This window comes from Elgaria multicarinata, chromosome 23 (assembly GCF_023053635.1).
Source record: "Elgaria multicarinata webbii isolate HBS135686 ecotype San Diego chromosome 23, rElgMul1.1.pri, whole genome shotgun sequence".
In the NCBI taxonomy this organism is placed as follows: domain Eukaryota; kingdom Metazoa; phylum Chordata; class Lepidosauria; order Squamata; family Anguidae; genus Elgaria; species Elgaria multicarinata.
Window position 1 is genome coordinate 13,583,165 of NC_086193.1, and position 15,438 is coordinate 13,598,602.

A 15,438-nucleotide genomic window follows, 5' to 3' on the forward strand; every position below is an offset into this window, starting at 1 on the left:
CCCAACACACGCTGATGCTCTAAACTCTCCACCCGCGCCACGTGGGAGTCAGGCAGGGGAACTCCCGGGAAGAGGGCCGTGCAGGAACCAAGGAACGCGGCAGCCTCTGCGTTTTAAAATTAACGTTTTATTTTACTTGATGTGCAAATAAATATTTCTTTAAAAACTACATTCAAAGAGTTGGCAAAGCAAATACAAGCCCGAAGGAAACAATAAAAAAAAAGCAAGAGATCCTTCAGAAAAACAGAAGAATTGGCCTCGTCTTCCCGGCCGGCCCCTGCGGACTTCGCGGAGGCCTGGCTTACGCCACCCCTCCGGGCAAGGCTACCAGGGGCGGGGGGGGGGGGGCTCGCTTTGTCCGCTCAGGTTATAAATTAATTGATTCATAAAATAATAAAGAGATGCGTAAAGATGACCCGAAGTATACTTTTAAAAGATTGAGTGGGGAGGAGGGCTGGGTTGGAACCGGGACGGGAGAGGGACCCCAAAATTTCACGATGCCCCCAAATCAAACACACGTTAAAGCCACAAAGCTCCTGTTCCGCCGTGGCTTCTTGTCGGAGTTTGGCACTGGACAGATCCGCCTCCCTGCTTGGGACCAGCAGGAGCAGGAAGAATGGGGAGGGGAGGGGAGGGGGCTCACTGGAAGAGGCCACCAGGGGGGGGGCGCACCGCACAGGGCAGGGGCTGCAGTGAGGGCCTGGACCCCCCTTCTATTCCTTGGCAGTGAGGGAAGGGGCTGCACTCCCCACATTTTGCCACTGGGAGAGAGAAAGGCCCCAGGCAAGAAGGGGAATTTCTCCCCAAAAGGGGGGGGAGGAAGGGGGGGAGAGCTGCCCCCTTACGCAAAGCGGCAACAGCGGCTGAACAAGAAACCCCAAAATCCACACCAACTGCCCCCACCCTACCCTGACAGATGACGGGCGCGTGGTAGGCTGACTTCGCCCACTGGTATCTGGCTGTCTCTCCTGCAAATGGGGGGGGGGGGGTCCGTGGGGGAGCCAGGCGGGGCCCCTTCATGGTAGCAAGGGGCCTTTGGACCACAGCCTGGGCAGGGCGACACACAGGCTGGAGATGCAGGAGGCTTGGGGGTGGAGGTGGGGAGACCCCTTGACCTTCCACGCCACGTGTGCCAAATTCAACGCCAGGACCCCGTCCTCCGGAGGGGAGGGAACCGGCTGGCCAGAAGACCCAGCCTGGCACAAAGCCCCACTCGCCCCGGGGGAGTTCTGCACGCAAAAAGGCTGACGGGGGACGGGGGGACGGACAGACGCCGCACACGTCGCAGCGAAGGGAAAAAGAGGCAACGGCTTCCTGCTGGTTGAGGGCTCGCACTTCGGCGTTCGCTGCCTGGTGATGGGAGGCGAGGGCCCTTCCCCGGCAATAAAGTCCCCCCACCGGGTCTTCCCAGCAGTCCCCAACAAGCCACGATGATGTCTTCCAGCCCCTCCGCATCAGCCGAGGGGCGCCGTTCAAAGGCCGCGCTCGGCCTGCTGCTGTGGGGTCCGTCCCCTCCGGGGCAAACGCAGCGGCGCGGGGAGTGAGGGCGCCGTCACGGTCCCGAGTCCCAACCCAAAGGAAAAAGGCGGCTGGCTGAATACCAGGGATGCGTTCGCTGTGCTCCCGGAGTCCGCGCCGAGGGGGGCCTTTGCGGCGCTCAGGGGGAGGCGGGCTGGCGGCTGTACTGCACCCGGTAGCGGTTGACGGGCACCCCGTGGGCGCTGACCGTCTCGCGGGTGGTCTTGCACGGCACCAGGTCCTCGTCCTCGTCTCCCATCAGCCAGTCCTGCGTCAGCTCGGCCGCCTCGCGGCTGACGTGCCGGCAGAGCCACCGGCGGTGCCAGCCCTCGAACCGCTGGTGGTGCCGCAGCAGGACCGCGGGTTGCGCCTGCCGCCGAGCGGGGAGAAGGGAATGGGGTCAGTGTGGGGCCCGGCCGGCCGGCCCGCCCCAACCCGCCCTCCCACCCCCGCCTGCCGAGACGCACCTGCTTGGCCCGGGACAGGCCCCCGCGGCGGTACATGTAGTCCTCGGCGTTCACGACGAAGAGCATCTTGTGCGTGGTGAGCTTGAACTTGCAGTCCACGTCGCAGGCGCTCTCCACACCAATGAGCTGCTTCCAGGAGCCCTTGGCCTTGTCGCGCAGGGCCTGCACCTGCTGGCACTGCCAGCGGCGGAACTGCTTCAGGTTCCTGAGGCGGGCGAGAGAGAGGCCGGCGGCGCCGGCGGCCCGGGGTTGCAAGGGAGGCTGGGCGCCCAGTGGCGGCGGCTCCGGCCGGCAGAGGAAAGGGTTCCGCAGCCCGGCCGCCCGGGACCTTTTCCCCTGGAGTTGGCGGGGGCGGAACTGGGCCTCTTTGGCCCCCGGGCGGCATCTCCGGGTGGAGCCTGGGGAACCGTAGCCGGAGAGCCGTTCCTGCCGGTCGGGCCAACAACACGGGGCTAGATGGGCAGGCGGTCCGAGGGCGGGGCAGCTCCCGATGCCCTTAAGCCCACCCGCTTTACCCTTGCCTCCTCACGAGTCAGCGAGGAGAGCAGGAGGAGGGCAGGATGGGCGGGAAGGAATCACCCACCCCCACACCCCTTGGGGAACGGCCCCACTCACCTCTGCAGAAAGACGGGTTTCAAGAGGAAGCCCTCGTTCTGGCTGCTGGGGGCGCCCTCCACCCCCACGTACTGCTCCACGTAATTAGCCAGGTGCTGGAGGGAACAGGCGAGAGGGAGGTCACCCCTTTCCCAGTAGGAGGCACAAACACCTGCCCCCCTCCCCACCCCGCCCCACCCCGCCCCCCTCCAGCCAGGGCCGGGGGAAGGGGAGACGCACCTGCACCTCCGTGGGATCTTCCGTTTGGGTCTCTTCCGTGTCCAGCAGCTCAATGGTCATGATGACTTGGTCCTTCCTTTGGAGGAACATCACCTGCCGGGGGAGGAGGAGGAGGAGGAGGAGGGAGCCGTTCACACGTGCAGCCACAGCCCACAGCCCTGGCTCAGCACCAGCCACGGCCCTGGCTGAACAGGGGCAGCCGACGCGAACTTCAGCAGTGCAACGGAACGCGGGAGGGTGAGACGGCCAGGGGGCTGATCTCGGGGCAGGGGGAGGAGCTTGCCCTCGGGGCGGGGGGGAGGAGCCTGCGCCTTCCGCACCTTGAAGCAGTTCTCGTCGGCCATGCAGTGCTCGGCCTTCCACTGGTAGCTGGTCTCCTTGGCGGCCCGCACGCACTGGGAGGAGAGGTTGCCGCCGGCCGCTCCGTGCTTCCGTTCGCCCAGGTACAGCTCCACCACCTTCAGGCAGACGTCGTCGCTCACCAGGTGATGCAGCTGAGGCAGGAGAAGGCAGAACGTGCAAAGGGGGGGCTGCCAGGGCCCACGGACCCACGGGACGGCACAGACCCTGCCCTGCCCCGCCCCCCGGCGGTCGGGAACTCTGCCCCGCCAGGCAAGGTTCCCAAAGGGTGCGGACCCTTCCCACCCGCCCCGCCTGACACGAGGGCCACGGAGACCGGCAGAAGCGAGTCCTTGCCTTGGGGAGGTTGCCTTGGGCGGGAGGGGCGCAGAGGAGGCAACCCCCGCCCAGGAGGGCCCGGCTCCACAGCCGCCTGCCGAGAACCCGTGGCCGGCGTCCACACACACACTCTCCCTCCGCAGGGCTGCCACTACCTGCCGGACAATGTTCTGGACGAGTTTGTCCATGGTGAAGCCGATGTAGGCGTGGATGGTGAACATCTCCCTCAGGGTGTCCTCGTACTGGGTGGGGTCGATGTTGCCGTCCAGGAGGTTCCGCACCAAGTCCAGGAACGCCGGGTAATACTCCTCCAGCTCCACTTCGCCTGGGCAGGGGGCACAAGCACACCACGCGCCTCGTGGAACCGGGGTACGAGGGGGGGAGGAACGAGAGGCCCTCCTCCACCCGCCGGCCGGCCAGCATCTCTGTGGGGAGGGGCGGCTTTCCAAGACGGAGGTCTGGCGAGGTCCCACCCCTGGACGCCCCATGGGGAGCCCCGTGGGGGGTGCCCCAGAAGCGGTCTCCAGCAGGGCAGCCGGGCTCGTCTACCGACGCACAAACAGCCAAACGTCTTGCGGCACCTGAAAGACGAAGCGTTTGGATTCCGCCGTTCTCCGTCGACCAGAAATGTCTCCCAAGGGCGGGGCCTGCTGCCGTGGGTGATCCGCCAGAATAAAATGGTTCGGCTTTAAGGTGCCACAAGACTCTTCCTTGTTTTTACCCTAACGAGTATTTTGTAAGACTTTTGTAAAACTATTTATTTGAGGCCGAGTGTGTCAAGACGGATCGTTACCAGGGAGGCACCAGGCGTCTGAAGTCTGCTGCAGCAACGACAGGCCAGAATCTCGCGGCACCTGAAAGACGGGCGCACTTTTCCTGGCAAGAGCGTCCGAGGAAGCTTCCGCCAGAATCAATGCGCCAGTCTTCAGGGGCCACGAGACGCCGGGCGGCTTCCGCTAGTGAGAGGAGGGAACCCCAGGGCCCTTGCCCAAGCCACCGCAGACAGGCCCAAAGGCTGGCACCCACCGGGGCTGCTTCCTCCTTGAAGTGGGCCGCTGGATCAGGGAGCGGACGGCCCCCAGCACACAGAGCCTTCCAGGGGCCAAAAGAAGGCACCGCCATCAGGCGGCCCTTGGAGAACCGGGCCCTCCTGAGGAGCGGCTGGCGTGGTGCTCCGTCCCCCCTCTCTCCCACAGGCAGACGGAGGCAGACGGAGGCTGCAGCTCCATAAACCAAGGCAGCCCAAACTAGCCCACGTTCTGCCTCGTTCTTCACAGGGCGTCCGAGAACGTGGTCTTGGAGGGAAGCTGTAGTGCCGCCTTCCCCAACCTGAGGCTCTCCAGATGTGCAGGGACTGCAGCTGGCACGATCCCCTCTGGATGCTACACCGGCCACTGAGAGGGGACGTGCGCGGGCCGGCTCTTCCTCAGAACGGGCCGCAGCGTCAGGCATTCCAGGCCCGGCAGATGCCCCCCACCCACCCACCCACCCCGCCAGCCGGGCCTCGAAGCCGCGGGGGTTGACTTCAACAAGCGCAGCCCTCCTGCCCGCCCCTCCCCTTGCGCCTCCTCCTTCCTCGCCCCTCACCCCGCGGGGGCAGACTCACTGGGCTGCTTGAGGCGCAGCTCCATGGCCGGGTCGTTGGCGCGCTCCTTCCGCCCTTCGCACAGCAGCTGTTCCCGCTCCTTCTCGGTCCGGTGCTCCAGCAGCTGCTTCTGGGCCTGGCGGTAGATCTTGAGCAGCCGGGCACAGAGCGTCTGGTGCAGCCGCAGGAAGAAGTACCAGTTGTTGTTGGCGAAGAAAAGGGCGTAGGCCTCGTCCAGGCCGGGGGGGCGGGGGCCGGCCGAGGAGGGGGCCGCCACGCCGGCCGCGCCCCCCTTCTCCTTGGCCGGGCTGGCCGGGGGCGCCGGGGGGTTCCGCTTGCGCAGTTCGTGGCCCTCCGCCGGGGCCGGGGGCTTCTCCTCCGTGGGGCTGGCCGGCGGGCCAGGGGGGTTCCTCTTCCGCAGCTCGTGCGCCTCCGCCGGGGCGGGCCCCTTCTCCTCCGGGGGGGCAGCGGCGGGGGCGCCCCTCTTCCGCAGGTCGCGCGTGTCCGGCGGGTGAGCCTTGGGCGCCCCTTTCTCCTCGCTCGGCGGCTCCTCGGGGACGGCGGGGGGCTCGGGCAGCCGGGAGAAGAAGAGGTCGGGGACGAAGTGGTGGACGATCTGGCGGATGGTGGCCTGGTCCTCCGCCTGGATGGTGGGCTGCCGCTTCACGTAGTAGCTGATCAGGGCGGCCGCGTCGTCCAGGATCTGCTGGTCTTCGTAGACGAAGATGAGGTGGGGCTCGTTGGAGGCGCCCCTCCCCTCGGAGTGCTGCTCCTGGTGCTGGGGAGACAGGCGGCAAGGAGGGGCGCGGTCAGGCGGTGGCGCCGGCAGCGTGGCGTGCCCCTGCACCTGGCGAGGGCCGCCAAGGCAACGGCACGACGACGCGGAGGACACGGCGCTCGGGCGTGGCGGGAGTCGTAGGCAGGTGGGGCCGGGCAGGCCCCCTCGGGGCCGTTTCGGGCCGTGAGGTTCTCACAAACGGCAGACCCGAGCCCACCTTCACACGAGATGGATTCGCACCGGCGCTACGCCCCACAGGGGGGACGGCAACAGGCACGCTTCATTGACCGTGTTCAGTCGGACCGATGGCAGGAAAGCTGCAGGACGCCAGACACGGAAATCTTGCCACGTGGGGCTGCGGCCAACGGCCACGGCAGACAAAACGGGCCGGCCCACTGGACTTACAGCACCGCTGGTTTGCCGACAACGCGGCACGATTTCATTTCACGCACAGCTTTCCCCCGGTTACGGAGAAGAGACTGAACATAATCTGATCTTCCGCTTCTATCTGCTTTTGCCTGCAAAGGGAAGGGGCGGCCGGGAACTGCGGGATCTTTCCCTGCTGCCTCAACCTGCATCCGAAATGTACGCCCCTCTGCCCCTCGCTAGATTTAAAGGAGGTGTGTTTTTGTCTGCACCTGGCAAACGAAGAGCATTTTAAAGAGGAAGCGTCAAGGCGAGGCGTGTGCGTGTGTGTCCACCCCCCCGGCCTGCCCCACGCTCCCCCCCCACGGGCCCCCCACCTCGTCGTAGACGCTCTCGATCTCGTTGAGGAGGCTCTTGGAGCGCAGCGCCTTGGTGTCGTTCTGCTTGAAGTTCACGGCCTGGTGGTCGAGGGACTTGAGGTAGGCCTTCTCGTACTGCTCCCGCCAGATCTTGTTGAAGCCCTGCTGGGCCTCTCGCCACTCCTCCTCCTTGGCCTTCAGCCTGCAAGGGAGGGGAGGCGGGCGCTCAGCCAGGCGGACCCAGGGGGGCAGAAGCCCGGCGCTGCGGGCAGAGGAGGAGGAGGAGGAGGAGGAGGCCGGGGAGGATCTCACCTCTTCAGGACGACCGGCAGGGCGGTGAGGGGGTTCTTCTTGAGGCTCTCGATGATCTCGGGCGCTTTGTCGCCGTAGATCCGGTAGACGGCGCGGCGCTGGATGACCTCCGAGGTGCCGCCCAGGCAGTCGTCCAGCCGGAACTTCTCCTGGTCCTCCGGCGACATCCGGCCCAGCTTCTTCTGCACGCTCTCCAGTACGCGGATGGTGGCCAGGTTGGTCTCCAGAACCACGTCCAGCTGCGCAGAGCGGGCCAGGCCACGGCGGCCGGAGGGGCAGGGAGGGAGACAGGGGGGGGCCCCGGTCAGACCCGGACACCGGCAAGACCCCCCTCCCCCCGTAAGGTGCTGGGCCTGCGTGCGCCTGGCTCTGTATGGGCAGCTTCTGGTGCCCCCGCGTGCCTCTGGGCCAGGCCCGAGAGCTGCAGATTCCGGGGGGGGGGGCGCTGCCCGAAGAGGCCCGAGGAAGAAGAGGGGGCAGGAAGGGAGCTCTCCGCCCGAGTCCGCCCCCCAGCCTCTGCCCCCAGCAGGTGCCCGGGCCCATCCCCCACCTCAAAGCGCTCGTCTTCACACCGGTGCAGCTGCTCCTCGTAGGGGGTTTTCTTGGAGCTGACGAAGGCCGAGTCTTCAGACCAGGAGGGGAACGAGACCCAGGTGTCGTTCAGCACCTGCGGAGGGCACGTGGGCACACACTCAGTGGGGTGGGGAGCAAAGCCGGCCACGACCCCTCCCCACCCCCACCCCCAATCCTGGGGTGTTTCCCTCCCCCCCCTTCCTGAAAGGCGGAAGAGAGGCACCGTCAGGAAGAGCTCAGGGCCTGAACGGGCCGGGATTCCGGCCCCACCTCTTTGCAGATGGCCGTCCTGCCGCTGCACTTGGGCTGCTGGTAGGTCTTGGGCAAGGCCCGGTAGCTGGAGCCGATGCGCTTGCAGGAGGCGTAGTCGATCTCCCGGCACACGCCCTCCCCGGCGCGGTCGCTCATTGGCGAGGCGAAGGAGAGCTCTTTGACGCCCAAGAAGGACTTGAACTGGGCAAAGAGCTCCGGGAATTTCCTGCGGGGAGAGAGCGGCGAGGAATAAACACGCGGGGAACGGCCCAGGGGAGAACCGCCACCTTGCCGCCTACCAGGAGCAGGGCCTTCTCCGCTGTGGCACCCCGGCTGCGGAAGGAGCTCTCTAGAGAGGTTCGCCTGGTGCCTACGGTGCGCTCTTTTCGGCCCCAGGTGAAGACACTGAAATATCCCCCTTGCGTTTTAGCACCCAGGTCTGTTTTAAACATGTATTTCAAACCTCTGCATTGCTACTAGGCTCTATTCTGATTTTATTCTGTATTGCAGAGTTTTAGGCTTTTTAGAGGGCCTTAATTCCTGTGAAGGGCCCAGAGAGCTTTGGCCGTGGGGCGGTTCAGAAACGCCACGCCAGGCCTCCCTTACCCCAGGAAGGGCGTGATCAGCTGGAGCAGCTCTGACCCGGAGACCAGCTCTTGGTTGAAGAGGGCGATGCAGCGCAGGAAGTTCTCGTAGACCTCCTGGCTCTTCAGGACGCGGCGCACCTGCCCGGGCAGCCGGGGGGAGAGGGGGAAAGAAGTGACGTCTCCGCCTGACGGGCCCAGAGGTGGGGGCGCAGCCGGACGCCGGGCCTGGAGAGGGCGGTCTGGGCGGAAGTGAGGCTGGCGCCAGGCCCAAGCCCTGCCGGCCCGAGCCCGGGCTCCTCTGCCCAGCTGCAGCCCCGCCCCGCCCCCCACCAGGCAACAGACCTTGTCGAAGAAGGAGAACTCCTGCAAGGTGCCGTATTTGCCCACCGTGGCCACGGAGAGGTCCTTGGTCCCTCTCAGCTTCATCTTCTTCTGTTGCCAGAGGGGGAAGAGGAGAGAAAAGGCCTCGCTTTCAAAATCCAGCGTTGCCGTTTGTGCTCGTGACGCCTGAGCTATTGGTGACCTTAAGATCCCCGAAGTACAAACACGGCAGGCAGAAGCAAACGCTCCCCACGGTCTGGGAGGGCAAAAGGGGGGCTCCCCATGGGGGCAAAAGGGGACCTACCACCACACACACACACACTCCCAGCCACACCTCCATAAAACCAGAGCAGGCAGAAACTAGCGGAGGCGGACGTTTTCCAATTCATCCCCTCCTGCCCCAATTTTCGCCTCTTTCTGCACATTTCAGGTCCCCCAAAACTGACCCCAGCCAAAACATATGGGGCCCAGCCCCCTCCTGTGACCTGACCGCAGCAGAGGGGGTGGCTGCACCACAGCCAGGCCTTCCGTGGACTGGAGCCGCCCCCTGTGATGCGGCCTCCGGCCCACGGCAGCTTCTGCCACGATCCACCCGACGGCCCCGCAAAGGCCCTGCATCTCTGCCTCGTGAGGCCAGGTGCTCCGTCCCCGAGATGCGGAAGCCCCGGCCCATCGTGGAGGCAGAGACACCCCCCAGCCCCACATCTCCGCCTTCGCGCCCCCTACCTTGGCCGGGCCGGGCACCGGGCGGAGGAAGAGAGGCCGGGGCCGTTTCTTGGTGTGCTCCAGCTGCTGCTCAGGGTCCATTTTGGGCAGGCCGCTCGCGTCGCACGGCCCGTTCCCCGTGAACTGAGGCAAGGGAAGGGGAGGTTCTCAGGGAGCGCCGGGACGGGCGGAGGAGGGGGACACCCCCCCTCTGCCCAGCAAGGAGTGGGAGCAGCTCCGGCCAGGACCGGACGCTGGCTGCCCCGAAGGGCTCCGGACGCTTGCGTAGGGTGGGCGGGCAGCCCGTCCGAGCCGAGGGAGGGGCCCTCCAGGGCGTCTCCTGCCTTGAGCGGCAGAGGGCAAGCCGCTGCTGCCCGCAGAGCCCCCCCCAGCAGAGGACGAGGGGGGACACGCACGCACGCACGCACACTTGCACCCCGTCGCTCCCACCCAGCCCCAGGGCCCTACCAGAGAGCGCTTCGCCTCGGGGAGGAACTGGCCGAACTCGGAAAGCAGGTCCTCCTGGCCCCGGAAGAGGTTGGCCACCTCGGTGAAGACCTCCTCCTCGGACATGCCGCGGAACGGCCGGCCCTTGGTGCTCAGCTGCTCCTTCTGCGGGGGGAGGACGAGGAGGAAGAGGGGGTCAGGCCCACAGGGCGGGCGGGCGGGCGGACAGGGGCGGGAGCCGAGGCGCGGAGGCAGCACCGCGGAGCGTGACCCCCGAGGGGTGGCAACTTCCATTAGCCCCAACCGGCAGAGCCAAGGCGGGGGGGCGACGGGTCGCGCTGTGCTCCCCCCTCGCTGCGGCAGGCTCCTTCTTGCCCACCTCCTCCCCCGCACCCCACCCCAGCGAGATTTGGAGCAGAGCTGGAGCCCAGGTTGGGGAAGACCGGGGAGGATTCCGCGCAGCGCTGGAAGGGGCTCCGCTGCCCATCGCCCCCCCTGCCCCCGGTGCTTGCAGGTGTCCCCCCCCCGAGGGCGCGTGGCGCAGCGGGAGGGAGGTGGGGCAGCCGCGGCCCCCGCCGGACCTGATAGGTGTGCAGGATCTCCAGGAAGGAGCGGTAGATCTCCGGGTGGTCCAGGAAGCGGGTCTTGATCTTGTTCACATAGCTGATGGCGTTGTTGAACTCCACCGAGTCCGACTCCAGCGCCGCCACCTGCAGCTTCTCATCCCGGCAGGATGCGGCCGGCGGGGGGGCCGGCGGGGGCGGGGGCTGGCGGAGGTCCTCGGGGCCGTCGCCGTGGTTGTGGGCGTTCTCCTGGCAGTAGTGCAGCATCAGGCTGCCACCCCCGCCGGAGAGGGGACTCTGGACCGGCTCCAGGGACACCTGCGCAGGAAGGACGCCGGGATCAGACCTCCGGGCGTTCTGTTCGGCAAGCCCTGAGCAGGACACGGGGCAACAGCACCCTCCCACCCATGTTCCCCAGCCACCGACGGAGGGAGCATAGAGCCGTGCGGACCAGTAGCCACTGAACGCCTCATCCTGCATCCCTCTCTGAAAGCCATCCAAACAGGTGGCCACCACCACATCCTGTGGCAGGGAGTTCCACGGTTTAACTCTGCGCTGCGTGAACGAGCCCTTCCTTTCATCGGTCCTGCATCTCCCACCCACCAGCTTCACGGGATATGACCCCCGTTGGGGTCTAGCATTATGGGAGGGGGAGGAAAATGTGCCCCTATATCCCCCTCCTCCACACCAGGCACAAAACTGCCCACTTCTGTCCCGTCTCGCCTGACTCGCCTTTTCTCCAAGCTAAGCCGTCCCAGCTGTTGGCACCTTTCCTCGGGGGGGGGGGGGCTTCCCTGGTGCCGGTGCTCTTTACAGGGGAGGGTCTCCCACATCCCCCCCCCGAGGGTCCAAGTGGTGGAGGCTGCGGCTGACGGGGTGTGCCGCTCTTGTCCGCCAGGGATACGGCGACGAGGCCGGGGTCTGCCAGGGACTACCGCCAGGCCCGAGAGGCAGGGTCGGAGTCCGTAGAAGAGCAAAGGTGGTCCCCCCCGCCCCGCCCCCGGGTACCTGGCCGGCCAGTGGCGCCTGCACGTTCAGCCGCCCGTTCTTTGGAATCTCAATGCGATAGCCCAGGGGCAGGAAAGCGTTGAAGCCAATGATGAGGTCGGGGTGTTCATGGAACAGGTGGGAGACGCGACGGATCACCCCGGGAGTGTCGATGCTGCAGCCGAGACAAGAGCGTCACCAGCGAGCTGGGCCCGGGGGGCGGGGCGGCTGCAGGCGGCGAAAGGCCGGAGACGCAGCGGCCCAGAGCCTCGGCCGGGTCTCCCCAAAAGCGTGCCGCTGCTTCCTGGGGTTACGGGTTTCCCCAACCCATGGGGGTTGGGCTACATTTCGCAGCATCCCGCGGGCCAGCCGGGGGGGGGGGCGCGTGCCCCTCCCCACTCTCCCCGGAAGAGAGGCAGAAGGAGCTAACCTCTGGCTCTTGAACTCCTTCATGATCTCCAAGAAGCCGTTGTAGGTGGCAGGGTCACTGCCAAAGCGGATCTTCACCTGGTCCAGGTAAGAGAGGGCGTCTTCGACCTGCGGAGAGAGGAGACTGAGCAGGTGCCCGAAAAGGGCGCTGGGGCGTGGGGCACCTCCCTTCCCATCTGCAGGGAACGGAGCCGACAGCCGCACAACCCGGCAGCTGCTGCACGCCAGTTCTGCTTCCCTCTCAGGGCGGGGGGCACAGAGACCCCGCCCTCGTCCTTTCCTGGGGCCACACGGCCGCGGAGTCCAGACGGAAGCCGCCCTCTCAAGGCACCTGTCCCAGCGACCTGCGCTGCGTCGTGCACCCAGAGGCTGATGGCTGAGTAAGGGCAGCAGACAGGGAGGGGGCCTGGGTTGCACCGGGCCGCTGTTATCTGCTGTGTTTGGCTCTTTGCTTTTCATGCAGCTGCTGTGCTGCTATGTTGCTCCTCCTGCATTTGAGTATTTATTTACTTCCTTGGCCATTCCCGGGTCCTGCTTTGCTGCCCCACCCCTGTGAGGCCTTCCAAGCGGGCTGACGGGGCCCAAAGACCCCCCCGTCTGGATACAAGAACCACAAAAAGGGCTCGTAACCAGCAAGCGTGGCACAATGTCCCGGGGACCGTTGCAAGCGGAGTTTGCTCCAAAAAATGAGATGCACCAAGACCGTACTGAGCTGGATCTCACAGGAGAGAAAACACCCCCCTTCTCCCTCCCTCCCCCCCCCCAGACACACACACAAGACACCCCAGCCCACCCCAGCCCCTCCCTCACTCTCTTTTTAAACTTTCTTTTCACTCAAGAGCTGGAAAAGTCAGGAAAACACGTCTGGAAAAGGGGGAAACTGGGGGAGGGGGGATTTTTAAAAGGGGGGCTGGGGAGGGGTCTTTGCAGGGGCTGGGGAGGGTCATATAATGCAGACACACCCTCCCCAATTCCCCCCACCCAAATTTCTCTGCAGTACCTCATGCAAGGGAGGGGGGTCGGGGGGGAAAGGTGTGTCTGGGGGGGTCGTCCCCGTCCCCCAACCTTAACGTATTGGGGAGTGGGGGGGTCCATGCACGCCTCCCACCCAGGTGCAGGGCAGAGGGGGGGTCCCCCCAAAGGTTTGGGGGTTGCCCCTCCCCCCAGGACTTACGTGGACGGGGAGCTTCTCGGGGGCGGTGGGGGGCGCCGCCCCCCCTCCGGCCCCTCCTCCTCCTCCTGCGGACCCCCCTGTCCGGCCCCCCATCCTGGGCCCGCTGCCCCCCCGGACACCACCCCCTCCTCCTCCTCCTCCTCCTCCTCCCCCCGCCGCCATGTTGGGGCTCCTCCGGCGGCGGCGGCGGCGGCGGCGGCAGCTCCTCCTCCGCCCCCCTCCCGTCAGCCGCGGGCGCGCGCGCGCGCACGGAAGCCAGCCTGCGCGTGGCGTCACCGCGCACGTCGGTCCTCCGGATGGCGTTGCGAGGGGGGGGGAGGACGCCGGAACCTTCCGAGCTCGGGGAGAGGGAGGCGGCCGGACAAAGAAGGGGGATGGACCGGAAGAGGGCGCGACCATAGAGAGCGGAAAGGGACTCACGGCTAGAGAGGAATCAAAGCGGTGTGTAGAGCGGCCGCCTGGAGGGCGAGAAGGGGAGCGAGGCGCGGGGAGGTAGAGATAGGAAAAGGGTAGAGGGACACGATAACGGGGGAGAGAATGAGACAGAGCACAGCTGGGGGATGCTGGGAGCTGTAGTCCAACCACGTGACAAAACAGAGAGAGGGATGTGGCGGGCGGTTAAGGGACACACTACTGCCTTCCCCAAGCTGGAGCCCTCCAGATGTTGGACTGCAGCACCTAGCAGCATTAGGGGCTGGCTGGGGATGATGGACATTGTAATCCAAAAGAGGGACACCCCTAATCTTCCTTGGAAACTGTGTTTGGCTCAGCCCAGCCTGAGCCCCATTGTCCCTGCCCAAACAACACCCCACGTGGGGTGTGTTGTTGGCAGGGGTCTACCTTGCAGGACTGTCGTAAGGCGCTCTGCCTCAATCCATGCACCCCCCACCCCACACCCGCAATATGGGGGGAGCAAAGCCATCCGTCCGCCGCCTTGTGCGCCCGAGCGCCCAGGCATGGGTTTCTCAAGGTGTTTACGTCCTTGCAAGTTTTAATTGTAGGTCACCTGGGTGACCCCATGTGGACTTTATCAACAAGCAAACAGAACACCTTTGTCCCTTTGCAAACCACGGGAAATGCAGTCGAATTCCTCCACGGCTGGCATTTCAGCAGTTCCCTGTTGGCGCCTGCCTTTGGAATGCCTTTGTTCAAGACTGGACCTTAAGTCATTTAAGGACACCCTTTTAACTTGCTGAAATTCAGCTCATTAAGAAATTCGTTGTCTTTCGTTGAGGGACGAAGGTCTTTCTTTCTCCTATGGCTCCCTGTCACAACGCTGTCTGCGCTATCACGCTCAGCAAGGTCTTGTGAAGGTCCAGCCATCCAGGTCACTGGCTCCCCCCTTACGTTCCTTCATTACAGCACGTGACGCGGTTGTCATGAAGGTGCAATTGCCCAACAACAACGCAGAACTGCCAAGACTCATAGAATCATAGACTAGTAGAGTTGGAAGGAGCCTAAAAGGCCATTGAGTCCAACCCCCTGCTCAATGCAGGAATCCACCCTAAAGCATCCCTGACAGATGGTTGTCCAGCTACCTCTTGAAGGCCTCCAGTGTGGGAGAGCCCACAACCTCTCTAGTTCACTGGTTCCATTGTCGTACTGCTCTAACAGTCAGGAAGTTTTTCCTGATGTCCAGCTGGAATCTGGCTTCCTTTAACTTGATTTAACTATTCTGTGTCCTGCACTCTGGGATGATCGAGAAGAGATCCTGGCCCTCCTCTGGGTGACAACCTTTTAAGTATTTGAAGAGTGCTCTCATGTCTCCCCTCAATCTTCTCCCCTCCATCTTCTCTTCTCCAGGCTAAACAGGCCCAGTTCTTTCAGTCTCTCTTCATAGGGCTTTGTTTCCAGATAATTAATTGCAAAGGTCATTTGCATCTCAGTTCCATCTGACAACGCTGCCCCTATCGCCCCACCTGCTCCTGCCTAGATTGGGCAATTTGAGTTTGTCAGGGTTTCACACGCCCGGTGAAAGGGAGCCAGTCCAGGACCACTCGGGCCAGAATAAACGACAGCGTTGGTCTTTAAAGGGCACCAGCTGCTCCAAGAAGAACGTGGGAAGCGGTTTCTCGTGGAGGAGACCCAGGGAGGAACGGCAAGAGTTTGCGACGGATGGGGAGGTCAGGGCGGATGGGTGCGTGCACAACGATAGCCTGTGCAGCCGTGTTACGGACTCCAGCCACCTCCTCCGCCACAGGACGTTCCAGAGTTGTGCCACGGGAGTTTCAGTTCCTTCGGGGGGGGGGGGAAGAGCACTGGGGGACTTGACCACACCGTTTGGAATATTTGGTTTATTTATAAAGATACAAGCGGATCGTAAGTGTCAGCAACGAGGCGTCGCTGCAGCAGATGTGCAAAGAGAGGGGACGGGGCGCGCCCAAAGGTCTCACTGGCTTTGGCCTGTGGCCAACCCGTTCTGCATCTCCGCCCCTTCCCCGTTTAGCTAGAGGGGAGGGGGCTGCCTCTTAACAATGCAGACACCCACCCACACCCACAGGAC

At 64.7% G+C, this 15,438-nt stretch overlaps 1 protein-coding gene across 1 annotated transcript; it reads right to left on the reverse strand.

Annotated features, from left to right (window-relative positions):
• Positions 1-107: 107 nt before the first annotated feature.
• Positions 108-13,002, reverse strand: SIN3B (SIN3 transcription regulator family member B). Its single transcript, XM_063147386.1, has 19 exons — positions 12,936-13,002; positions 11,763-11,869; positions 11,354-11,507; positions 10,364-10,663; positions 9,804-9,947; positions 9,357-9,479; positions 8,652-8,741; positions 8,329-8,447; positions 7,741-7,948; positions 7,448-7,564; positions 6,898-7,136; positions 6,604-6,787; positions 5,104-5,860; positions 3,653-3,822; positions 3,140-3,313; positions 2,820-2,912; positions 2,601-2,695; positions 1,986-2,190; positions 108-1,888 (listed from the first exon to the last, which is right to left on the reverse strand). The coding sequence occupies exons 2-19, from the start codon at positions 11,783-11,785 to the stop codon at positions 1,658-1,660; spliced, it is 3,426 nt and encodes a 1,141-aa protein (XP_063003456.1). The 5' UTR covers positions 11,786-11,869; positions 12,936-13,002; the 3' UTR covers positions 108-1,657.
• Positions 13,003-15,438: the final 2,436 nt, after the last annotated feature.

Bases quoted from the DNA above. Each gene is read 5' to 3' on its own strand.
- SIN3B (XM_063147386.1), bottom strand. From the start codon at position 11,785: ATGAAGGAGTTCAAGAGCCAGAG. The intron at 7,949-8,328 runs GTAAGGGAGGCC...CTCTCCCCGCAG, and splicing joins CTGATCACGCCCTTCCTGGG to GAAATTCCCGGAGCTCTTTG. The intron at 3,823-5,103 runs GTGAGTCTGCCC...CCCCCTGCCCAG, and splicing joins GCTGCGCCTCAAGCAGCCCA to GCGAAGTGGAGCTGGAGGAG.